The 12,099-nt window shown below is 48.9% G+C and overlaps 4 protein-coding genes across 4 annotated transcripts; 2 read left to right on the top strand and 2 right to left on the bottom strand.

Moving 5' to 3' along the window:
* Positions 1 to 20: 20 nt before the first annotated feature.
* BGW36DRAFT_445863 (uncharacterized protein) lies at positions 21 to 1,100 on the bottom strand (the record flags this gene model as incomplete). The annotated part of the gene is made up of 1 exon (XM_046221692.1): positions 21 to 1,100. One exon carries the CDS (start codon positions 1,098 to 1,100, stop codon positions 21 to 23), a length of 1,080 nt encoding a protein of 359 aa, XP_046075642.1.
* Positions 1,101 to 1,836: 736 nt separating this feature from the next.
* BGW36DRAFT_424548 (uncharacterized protein) lies at positions 1,837 to 2,958 on the top strand (the record flags this gene model as incomplete). Its single annotated transcript, XM_046219982.1, has 5 exons — positions 1,837 to 1,918; positions 2,056 to 2,120; positions 2,197 to 2,345; positions 2,413 to 2,600; positions 2,669 to 2,958. 5 exons carry the CDS (start codon positions 1,837 to 1,839, stop codon positions 2,956 to 2,958), a joined length of 774 nt encoding a protein of 257 aa, XP_046075643.1.
* Positions 2,959 to 3,297: 339 nt separating this feature from the next.
* BGW36DRAFT_424549 (uncharacterized protein) lies at positions 3,298 to 6,712 on the bottom strand (the record flags this gene model as incomplete). The annotated part of the gene is made up of 2 exons (XM_046219983.1): positions 3,298 to 5,295; positions 5,375 to 6,712. The coding sequence occupies 2 exons, from the start codon at positions 6,710 to 6,712 to the stop codon at positions 3,298 to 3,300; spliced, it is 3,336 nt and encodes a 1,111-aa protein (XP_046075644.1).
* A 451-nt stretch (positions 6,713 to 7,163) lies between these two features.
* On the top strand, positions 7,164 to 11,531 carry BGW36DRAFT_458996 (uncharacterized protein; the record flags this gene model as incomplete). The annotated part of the gene is made up of 5 exons (XM_046222031.1): positions 7,164 to 7,328; positions 7,398 to 8,073; positions 8,156 to 8,217; positions 8,301 to 10,215; positions 10,289 to 11,531. 5 exons carry the CDS (start codon positions 7,164 to 7,166, stop codon positions 11,452 to 11,454), a joined length of 3,984 nt encoding a protein of 1,327 aa, XP_046075645.1. The 3' UTR covers positions 11,455 to 11,531.
* Between the last annotated feature and the right edge of the window lie 568 nt (positions 11,532 to 12,099).

Raw genomic sequence — 12,099 nt, forward strand, 5'->3', positions numbered from 1 at the left:
TGAGAACGAATGTCTTCCACCTACCTCAACTTCATCTTTGGAACGGTTGTGTTGAGCCACTTTGCCAGGCGATTCTCGATAAACCACGGCGCATCCCCTGCAAAATAGTGTGACACATTCTGATTCTGCCAAATCACGATAGCGCAAATGGAAGCCCAATTATTCTTGCTGCACTTTTTGTCGTTCACAACATCAGGGGGAGGCGGCTTGTCAAAACTAGGATCCCCTAGCGCTTTTTTCTTCCCTATTTGAAACGTTGGATCAGAGTCCCCAATGCACCCGTTCAAACTGGCCAGGCATACAACTCCCACCGGGGCCTCTTTCCAGTCGACTTGTCCGACGAGTGCAGCTCGGTCCTTTGCATCTTGGTATTTGCTGGTCTCGTTGAACCCGTTGATGTTATTGAAAAAGTTGACCCCGATCAATTCGATTGGAGTATAGCGCAGCTTGCAGATTCCGTTGGCAAAATACGGTTTCCCGCTCGAGTCGTACATCAGCTTGCCTGTGCTGTTCTTCATCAATCCAAAATTGAGCAGACGGTTCTTTGGATCATCCGTGTTCTCTGTAAGGTTATCTGGCCGGTCTTGAGCCTTCACCGGCTTCTTCTCCTTGGGATCATCTCCTTCAGATTCTAGAACAACAGCAGATGTCCATCCCCCCCCAAAATCCTTTCTTGCAAATCCGTCCCAGTATGGGGCGTAGAAGGTGGTGAGACATTTGGATGACTTGTCATATTTGAAATACTTGCACTTCAACTCTGCCACCTTATCGGCGGGGACAGGATCATACTTTTTCTTCAGATCCTCAAACTGCTTTTCGAGATCGTCGTTGATCAGGGCAACGACACCCTTATAGTGATCTGAGTCCCAATGAGTGACAACAACGCTATCAAATTGAAGATTTTCTAGGCTGTGATGTCGTTCGATCCAACGGATGGTGAGTGAAAGAGGCTGGAGTCCGTCAGTCTCGCCTCCATCAATCAGACACGCTCTTTCCACAGTAGCTTTCCCAGCGGCCGGTTCATTAACTAGTAAGTGTATTGCCGCGTCACCAATTGACACAGCAACGTGGTAACTTTCTACGCGCCACGGATCTGTCATGTTGAAGAGTAATGTATACGATATCAATCACTATGAGTATAGCAATTTCAATTTCAATCTGAATTCCAATGTGTTTATAGCATTCAGTAGTTTTCTTACAGAACAGGGGCGCTGTTTCTGTGGCTAGGGTAACCCAGGGACCCCAGTTCCGAGCTTTTGCTCTGTCTCTGCCGTATATGTGGCGGGCTGAAATCAACCACGGAAGTGCATTATACATGCCTAGGAATGTGGAAACGACAGGCGGCGATATCTGAGAACTTTCATTCCGCAACCCCCGATTGGGAACTGCAGGCATCAGTGAATCCGATTTGAGACCAGTCAAAGAAGTATTTAACCAATATTGATATCCTTGCTTCAAATGTTGCAGGAGGACGGCATTTCTACATGCGGAATGCCCAGTGTCGTACAGAATGAGGAGTTACTGCACAGATTTCATGCACCTGGTGCAGGATACTTACAGATGCAAACTTAGGTAGCAATTCTGAGCGGCACAGTAACCCCCTCTGAAGACGATAGCCACTGGCGGTCTGCATGCGGAGGGAAATTTGTGACGTAAATGAAATACCAGGCCTGTATATATATATTGTATATAATCCCTAGATCTTTATGATCGGACTTGATGCCATTGGTACCTACTCACCTTCCAAAGTTGTTGACCACTTTCTTTCGCACAGACACTACATCAATCAATTGATACTGCATCTAAAGCTTTTATTGCCTTTTTGATTAGTGTATCATGGCTGCCACTGCAACTCTAATTCATCCCTTGGACACCAAAAAGCTGGTGCTGTACACGTGCTCTCCCACTAGCCAGGTGGGTATCAGCTTGTTTGATACTACCGGGCAACAGATCACCGGCACAATCAAGGTCCAAGCTGGAGAGACCCCCAATGAAGGCAACTAGCAACTACCACATGTTTCATATACACATACTAACAACAAGGACATCAAACAGAGAAAACCAACAAGGGGGTCGTGAAGAACCCGAGTTCATTCGCCGGCCTCACGATCGATGGATTGGTAAGTACTGTGGCCAGACGATTCACTCCCCACATCCCCAAACTCCCTCTGCTAATTCAGAGATCGATTCTATCAGCCTTACGTCTTTGGAGTCCGAGAAGACAACGTGTTGTGCTCTGTGAGCCCTTCGTTTGAAGCTTTGAGCACCAAGCCCGAAACCGCAGCGAACTGGTCTTCTCTTGCGGCATGTGAATCAAGCACAGCCCAATGGGTCTATTATTTTGCGTGAGTTCAATCAGGTAAATGAGCTAGTATTGAGGGCACATTTCTGACAGCCGATTTCCAATAACAGAAAAGGAGACCAGATCCAAAGAGTCCACGAGTTGAACATCGGCAACTCTGGCCATACGACCCTTACTCGCTCCAATCCAGTTGATGGGAGTTACCTTGCCGCTTTTTACGTGCCAAAAGGGAACGCACGGTATGTGATTTATCAGGCTTCTGGCACGCTCATGTACATGGACGCAGTAAAAAATGTCGGTAAGTTGGATTCTTCCGCAGCCAGATAGTCAGGACAGTCCACGGACTAAAAGAACCAATGCATTCAGAAACCCCTGTGTCCGACAATTTGCTGCCGCGAGGTAAAACACCATTAGCCGCCTGTACGATTGGAGACGCGGGGTACCTTTTCTATGCAGGGGCTTCCAACCAACTAGTGGTTGGCAGTTTTAATGGCTCCGAATGGACCGTAAAGGATGCCAAAGGCGCAGATGAAGTCAACGCGGCAACTAACATCACCGCTGTTCCTTTGGATGATTCAGGCAAAAAGAAGATCTATGTCTTTTACATAACGAGTAGCGGCACCACCTACTCCCTATATGCCTATGATTGTGCATAGAGTTGATTCTATATTGGATCTACTCTCCTTTGAGTTTACTCCCGAGGATAACTTGTCAAGCCGTGCCCTACATTGTCTGCAGTGATCACTCTACAATCGCTATTTTAGTTTCGTTATTACATCGAGATTTGCAATTCCTATCCCATGTAGATTGTCTATAACGGGGCTTCCCGGTGTAAAGTTCAGGTATTATTTTACAATGTATCAATTGATATTTTTTGGTAGTATCTATCTAGTATGAAACACTTACAAGGTAAACGAGGTTTTCTTTTTTTTTTTTTTGAAATTGAGAATTTAGTCGTCTGGGCTATCAGCCCGTAAGAGTCCGCGGTATAGCCGTTACTCCAACACTAATTGGATCTCAATATTGTCCGGTTTTATCGTCGTCTGTTCATATTTTTCCTCCACCAGCCCAATTACCCAACATGGCTTACTATACAAGTTTACTGAGACCCCCGATAATGCAATGCTCAGGTTGTCCCCCTTCTGTATTTCGACCTTGCCTTTGGTTACGCTTCGCACCATGATCCGCAGCTGGAGATACTGTTGTTTCTGGTCCGTGATAAAAACAGCGATGACGTTGTAGCGTAGATTGCTGAGCATTACGGCCCCTGGTCCACGATAGTTCGCAGCCAGGCATTTGATAGGCGCGGTAGTGGGGCCTAGGGGGACACGAATGCTGATCTCCTGCAGGCTGTAGTCACTGGGATCATTGGCGAGATAGATGTAAAAGATCAAGTCTTGCTGCACGCCTGATTTGTACATCGAAACCCCGCTGTTGTGGTCTGCTGTCATACCTAGCGGAAAGACCTTGTAGATGAACTTAGGCGGCTGTGCAGGGTCGTCCAAGGAAGGCTTTGGCTCTGAGCTTGAATAGCTGGATTGGGAAGGATGCTCTTGCGTTTCTCGAACGTCTCCACGGAGTCGTTCCATAGAAGAAGGGGATCCGGCAGCTCCTTGCTTCGCCGCCCCGCATTTTGCATTGGCGATCCGCAGCCGCTCGAGCGGTGATGGCAGTGCCTGTAGCCAGTCGTCATACAACGGCCCCATCCTTGGCTGGCGAGCAATAGCGGCTAACGGGGACGGGCCGGGCCGCGACGGTCCGCCCTGCACGGTTTTGAACTGGCGAAACCGGCCGTCGTCCAACGGAGCAGGACTTCCCGTCTGCAAGCCCAGTTGAAGAAAGTACATGGGATCATTTAGCTGAATGCCCAGGAGTGCTGCTGTGGGACATGTCTCCGTGAATTCGCCAGTCTTCATCCCCTTGCGGATTGTATCGTAGGTCTCCTGTACAAAATGTGGCAGCCGTAGACTGTGCACATTCGGCAGCGCTTCTCCATCCCACACAAAGACTTTCTGCTCGTCCTTCGGGGGATTGACGCGGTGGTATGTGTGCTGGAAGCCGCCCGAGGGAAACGGGTCTGGGGGGGGAATTGTGTATACTCGCTTGAACTCTACTTCGAGCAAATCGCGGGTCAGATCAGCGCCCACCGCAAAGGCCTGCTGATGTGGGGGCTGACGAAGAATCAACTTGGGCAAACTGGCGCTGCCCGGAACTCGATCAAACAGGACCAGAAGAACGCCATCATCGATGTTCTCCTGTCGCAGAATTGGTGCTTTCTTACTGGTGGGATCTGGGGCTTCGACAATCAAGTCGGGGTACTTCGTACAGAGCTCTGACCGCAGCAAGAAACCGTGTGACGGAATCTGCGGTGGATACGCCTGGGCATGCAGTGGCTTGTCCAGGTACTCTTGCAGCTGGTTCTTGATTAATTGTCGTACCTTGTCGTCGTGTTGCAGGTGGTTGGCTATGCTGAGCGCCCCGTCCACGAAGCTGTCAACCCACCGACGATCAATGTGGAAGAATCGCAAGCGCTCTCGGGGAAGGAATGAGGGGTCTGGAATTAAATGCTGTGCGGGAATGCCGCTGAGGTGCATCCGGTCCATCACCCAGGCTAGCACGATCTGCCAATCAGGGCTGATGGGGTCGTTGAACTCTGTATAGTGCTCTCCGGGTGCAGTAGATGCGGCCATGTGCGTCGCCAGTGGCATTCCATACTCCAGAAAGTGTGCCTGCATTAGCGGGCCTTCAAATGACCTGTCTATAGCAGGGGTGACGCCCGCATTCTGCCTCTCCTGACGCCATCGACTGGCAGGTCCTCGTGTTAGACGATCCTTTGGCAGTGAGGAGAGTGTCTCCACAAAGCTGGGGATGTTCTGGACCATGTCATTGTGACGCAAAATCTGACCGGTAGCCTCATATGCGGCCAAGAGGATCTCTTGCTGGGTCTGGCGCGTCAGTTGTATCCTGATTCGTGCCAACGCCGTCGTAAAGCTCTGCGCGTATCCCATTAGGTTAGTCCATTCCCATGCCCCGTGCAAGCTAGGAGGAGGGGGGGAGGGCAGAAAAATTTACTTGATCCGCTAATGCCATTGTCCTACCCAACTGCCATGCCACACTGTAGGTGATATCCATTAACCCCAGATCCTTGTCTAAGACCTGCAGATCAGTCCCGAAATTGGACGCAGGCTGGTCCAGATGTGTCTCAATGCTGGGCACACATACTCCTCGCAGGAGAGCTGCCGTCTCCTCGCCGGTCTGCGTGCGATATTTCACAATTGTATGGCCGTCCTGCAGACGTTCGAGCAACCGAGTAGGGCAAGTGCCATGCTTGGCCTCATCTATCAGTGTCGGATCAGGTCGGAGAAGATCCCACGTATGACCGATGTTCTCGAGGGCCGCGTAGACATTGAACGAGTCTGGTGGCAAACATGTGTACGACCAGCTATCTAGACTACACAGACTGACACGGGACTCTTGCAAATTCCAACTAAGCTGGTCCACTCCTTCTAGATTGACCAAATGGACCACCACAGAGGTGGGCTGCGTGATGTCCAGGGGTCCGGTACGTGGTGAAACAACAATACTAAACGTCCCAAATTCGTCGTCGATGCCACTATTAGCCATGCCCATAGTGTTGATATTCCGCACATGAGCTAGGAATTTGAAGGCAGAGACACTGCACTTGTCCTGCACCACGTCACTCTTCAGGGTGTGATCTCGGAAGAGCTCGCGAATCAGGGCAGTTTGAGGGAAGATGAAGTCAGCCTGAGTATGTGGATCGTCACCGTCTCGCGGCTTTTTGTTGGCATCCAGGATTGGGTGGGCTGCGGAGACCTTGGCCAGGTCCTCGAGGGTCAATGTGGCAGCCCAAGTCGTACTTTGGCTCACTGACGTGGGAAGAAACCCGGCCTCGGTCACACGAAGTTCATCCTGTACGAAAACGAGCAATGCCAGCCACGGGATTCGATTATTGTCCTTGTCTGGCTCTTCCTTCTCCGTCGCCAATCTTTCCCAGGGGAGGTGGGAATCATTGAAGACAACATGCGGCAGCATTCTCACCTCGTCTGCATGTCCCTGCGGGGGATAGACGGAATGGATGCTCCCATTTGGTAGTTTGTAGCGCGGTGCAACCACCGTGAATTCTTTCGTCGCCTGCAGGTTGGCATCCTTTTCGCCCGTGGCGTAGCTGGGAACGGTGACCGTTTGGGACGTGGTAATGGTATGCTTCCCCGCTGGTAGGGACGGTATGTAGAATGAGAAGAGCTGCTCTTCGTTGGGCTCCAGAACCTGCAACTGGTCGTCGCTCTCCCCTTCTCCCGGGGACTTCGCCTTGGCTAGTAGCTTTCGTACATGACGATGAGTCAGGTAGCGAGGATTGGTAGGCGTGCGGCACACGGTGACATTAACCATGATGAAGATGAGTAATATGAGGCAGGAGAATGTTCCACTTTTTGAGATTAGATAGCAAACAAGAGAGGTTTCGAACAGATTTCGAGGATGGTGTCCTTGGGCAATGCTTGCCGCCTTTATGCTGTTGCTGTTGTATGATTCTCCCTTTTGCATGGCAGGTGAACAATCGGTCTTCTCTGAACCGCATAACCTATTAGGAATCATTATAGTCCCCCTCTACTGCAGCATTCAATCTGCGAGCTCCTTACATGCAGCATAATATCACCGAACTCCTTTTCTCTATGTTGTGTGTAGAAGTTTGTGGAATACTCTGTAGGAAATGCACTGGAACCGAAGCCTAAAATTCTTAAACACCATGAGATCGTCCTGCCTTTGTTCTCTAACTCGGTAATCCCGTCTCCATTTTGGGTTCCTTCATCTATTGTCCCCCGTTTATTCCCTTGCCAGAATCATGTCTCAACTCGATTCTACCTTAGCGGTGCCTATGAAACTAGATGCCTTCATCTTAAACGAAAAAGTTTGTACGGATAATAGTGATGCGAAAACCTTAGCAAAAATCGCGCCTATCACGCAACCTAATTACACCTTTCTCCGTCTGAAGCATAATATTCTTCAGGTAACAACATCAAATCTATATTTCCATTTGTCTTCCATGAAAGGTTTCACATACTAATATTAGAGACAGAACGACATCCAGCCACATACCGACCTTCATAATACTACACCCGTGGAATTAAACTCGCGAGCCACGGACTTGAGTACAGGAGATCCTCGTAAAAATCGAATGGGAGTCTATGTCCACTGGATGATACCTCCCGTCTATCGATCTGGGACTGCAGCTACTAAGTCGGGCACCAAGGACCATGACAAGGAGGGTCTCCAAAAGCCTATCTCTGAAGATGTCGACAACAACGCAGCCCAGTTCAGACCTATTCCAACACGATGGTTGGTAATCCGGCGTCTTCATTTGGACACTGCTAAGCCGGCAGGGAAGATTCCAGAATACCAGGCATGGGTGATTGAGAGTGACCGAAAGTTTGTCATCGACAATATCGAGCGATCTGTAGATCTCGAAGTCGATGTCACCCCCTTTGTTCATGCGGAGGTCGGACAATCTATCGACCACCAGGCTGAAGTCTTCATCGGTAAAAAGTCTCCCGCCGACAAGTGGAACGAGACCAAGGCCGACAGAGTGCCTCTCAGTGTGCTAGGCTCTGGAAACATGCTCTTTGCGGATTTCCAGTGCCACAATAGCAATGTGCTTAGTCTGGTGGACAATTTTGAGTACGAGTCCGGTGATTGTTTGCAAGAGGCTACGGCGGACTACTATGTGATAGGATGGCATGCCAGCGCGAATGAGGGTGAGTACTACATATGGATCCAAATGTATTACGGGTTACGAACAGGACCGTGGACTCAACTGATAGTCGTACTGAGTGGCAGACCCTTTTTTTATATCAGGAGCTTCGCTAAATCGCTCAGTCCGCTTTGAATTCTTGGATATGGTAAGTGTGGCTGTTCTTGACTTCCGTATGAACCTCAAAGATGTCCAATGGAATATGGACTTACAGCCTATTGTCTTTGCTAGGTTTTCAAATCCAACAACCCGGACCATCAAACATGGTGGAATCGCACGGATTCTGGACTCACAATCTGTCATGGGGCCATTTACGGCGTAGAGTGGAATTGGCAAAAAAAACCGAATCTTGTCGAGGCCGACGAGTGCAGTAAAGACCTGAACAATCTGATGCCCGTTGCAGTGGGAAGTACTCCCCTCGATGCCCTTCTGGCTTATGTCCACGCTCATCAGGATGGAGGAGATGACACAATCCATCACGTAATGAAAAGTATCATCCAGATTCAACAATACCTCATCAACCAGGATGACACTGTCGACGGGCAGCAGATAGCTAGTGATCTGATGTATAACTATAACTACGATGCATTTGATGGAGGTACGCAGTTTCATCTGGCTGGCGACGAGGACAGGCCTAAGGACTATTCTCCTCCTAGCACACAGGCTCTATCAAATCTTGCACTGCTAAATCAAGAACAACTCCGACTTGATGCCTTGCAGCGTGCTCTCAGACGCAAACAGTGGGATTTGTTCTCACTTTGGTGGAAATGTGTCTGGGAGGACGCAGAAGATAAAGACTACAAACAATTAATGGGTATATATAAAAAAAAAGTTCAGATATTATATCAAGGGGAGATCAAGAACCTATCGGAGGAGATAGATTCTTCCAGACAAGAGATTCAAAAATTGAAAGCCGACCCGACCCTAACAAAAGCTCAACCAGGGGCAATGCCTAGCTTCTACCGCCAGCGTGATCCAACGCTTCTCGTCGGCAATATATCCTCTGGATGGCCTACGGACTGGCGCGAGGCACAACAAGTTCGAGTCAATACAGATATCACGACGTGGAAGGCAGCAACGGACTATTCAAGAGATATCGATTGTGGCATCAAGAACCTCCCGGCGGATATTCAAAATGTAGCTAGGGCTCTCGTACAGGAGTTCATCAGCCTGAGTCCCAAGGCTTCTTCCAACGTGGAAAGTCGATCGCTGGAGACAACCTGTCCACCCCAGTATCACGATACCGATCCTAAGAGTCCTGGGGTACTCCGTGACCAGTGGAACAGCACACAGCCATGGTTTCCGCTATTTCTAGAATGGGAGGTGGAATATAGCCACATTGCCTATGATTACTGGTCACTGGAGCAGCGATCCGGTAAATTGCAGTACGGGATTCAGGCTGGCAAAGACGTCAGCAAAGATTTTGCTGGGAAAACAGAGATCGACCGTCGACGTGTTTCAGGGCGAAACCTCATTCTTCCACATCCAAACTTCTCGCTACGATCCAAGATCGAGCAGCTCTTCCAGCTTCTTCCTGAGAAGGAGCAGGATAAAATTCTGAACAAAGCCGCTCGACAAGAACTATTTGACAATTTGGAAAAGCTCAAGTTTCTGTCTGCCCCGTTAGCTGGTCTACATGACCATCTTGCCACTCTTGCGCACGGCAGCCATATAAAGCCAACTTTACGATTGGCGGGCGAGAAACTGAAGGGTATCGCAAGCGCCTTTAAGGAGGATGCCGGATTCATCGATGAGGTCTTGGAGGCGATGGGGACGGAGACCGACCTGACCCCCTACGCTCAGCTGGTCAATTTCTACGACTTCCCGGCGGCGGCCTTCAAGCCGGCAGTTCACGGCCAATTCAAGTTCACCAAGATCAACATCATTGACAAATTCGGCCAGGCAATTCATGCCATCGATCCACGCTGGTTACCGGGCGGACCGCCCCCGCTGTATCCTTGTATTAGCGACTTCTATGCACCACAGTCCAAATCAGATAACCCGAAGGTGGCTAATACGGTTGAGACGCAGCCGGATGGGAAGAATGAGTTCATCCAAATGTGGCCCCATATCAACCAGCCTGCCCGTGTCAATAGTGCGTTTGTTAAGAGAGACACCGATATGAAGTCTTGGATACCACTGACCGGTGAATTTTCCATTCTTGCCCCCCATTCCGTGTGATGTTTGAAATCAATCTAATATGTTTTGTTATGGAATAGAATGGGAGAATCCCATATGGGGGTGGTTAGTTATCAACTACGCCGAATACGGTATCCAGATCTTTCTCCAAGATGGGACCTTTTACCGCGAGGTACGACTCGGAGGTCAGACAGCGGCCAGTACATCCGATAAATGGCTTCCCTTTGACAAGCCGAGTCAAGGACAACCAGTTACCCAGCTAGACTATCTGATCGAGAAACTGGGAAAGCCAGATTACCTGCAGTCCTTTGTAAATATGATCAACGAGTCCCTCCAGACATCTCAGTTGGTCCCTGATGCCTACTCCCAGTTCCAGAGCAGTGTCGTTGGGAGGCCACTGGCACTAACTACAGTGGCCTGGAGTCTCGAGCTAGCCGATGATGAGTACGTTAACCAATCCACGAAAAATGAAACGGCACCAGAGCGATTTCTACTCCCCAAACAAACGGGAATAAATACGGAACGACCGCTGTATACCTTCAAATTTCAGATGGGTGACAAAGACCGGGCTTATGATGGATTGGTCGGGTATTTCAACGTGACGGAGAACACGGAAAAGGGCAATGATTTCAAGCTCGACGACTGCTTCACCTACTTTGGGGTTGACAAAAAATATGGCCTGTCCGACACCGCACCCTTACGCAAGATCGAAGCAGCCAACTATCCCTCCTTCCAAGCCTTCTACACTGACCCAAATAAGGACGCAACTTCCATTCAGAGAGAGAGAAACCAGCAGTTGGGCCGTAATGTCTACGGTGCCATCATGGACCCTTTTACTGCTGTACACGCCTACTCTGGAATCCTCCCTTCCAAAGCCGTCAAACTGCCGCCTTGGACGTGGCAGACTGCATTATCGCGTATGACGGCTTTCTTTCACGCGGGCCCGTTGGTGATTACCAAGGATGTGCCCAACTTCGACGAGTCACACACTTTGCATGCGGATTACAATTTAGAAAAAGTTGACATCGTGCGGCCTAGCCCAGTTGCTGTTCCAGGTATGGATGCTAAGGATTGGACCTGGCTTCAGCCATATAGCCATCCGGTCAAGAAAGACGAGCCAGCGGAAGAAACATCGTTCATGCCACTAGGACTAATAGATTCGGATCAGCGGCCCCGGTTTGAAGATCCGCCATACACGGCCATCGAGGGATACTTGCAGCTACGGAAGCCTATCTTGAAGAAATAGGAGCACACTATCTTTGTATAGTTAAGACAAATTTTATCAATACAACAAGATCAATTTAAAAGAGTGTTAGATATTCCCTACATTAGCATTTAGGAATAGGAAACACCTATGGAGGATAAGGGGATGAAAACCCATACCAGGATACTATGACACAAAACAATCAAACACCTTAGCAAGATACAAAGTGCACAGAGGACCATTTATGTAATATCCAATCGTTCACTTATTCGAGGGGGCTCCTGTACTTCAGGGTGCCATTGACAATATCGAAATAAGGATAAAGAAAAATACCCTGAGATTCGCGATAGATTTTTTCGTTCTTTTTTGCAAAGTCGCTTTAAGTTTAGGCTCGTCTGAATGCTCAGGGTCAACATATTCACGTTCATCTTGTGACTTCTTGGAATACCCGTCTTCTATACTGCTATTACATCATATTGTATTGACTATTTATTACGACTTCATTTATGAGTTAAATGCTCTCCATGTCAGTTACCCAATTGAAAGAAACTGAACGTTGCTGCACACAGCATTCCATGAGTTACTAGTTCCATGGATATTGAAGAGAGAGGCCAAGTATGCCTTAGATTGCCTACTAAAATGTGATGGACAAGTCTGGTTGCTGATACCCCTTCACAGCGTAGAATT

This window comes from Talaromyces proteolyticus (genome assembly GCF_021365285.1).
Source record: "Talaromyces proteolyticus strain PMI_201 chromosome Unknown BGW36scaffold_3, whole genome shotgun sequence".
Classification (NCBI taxonomy): Eukaryota; Fungi; Ascomycota; class Eurotiomycetes; order Eurotiales; family Trichocomaceae; genus Talaromyces; species Talaromyces proteolyticus.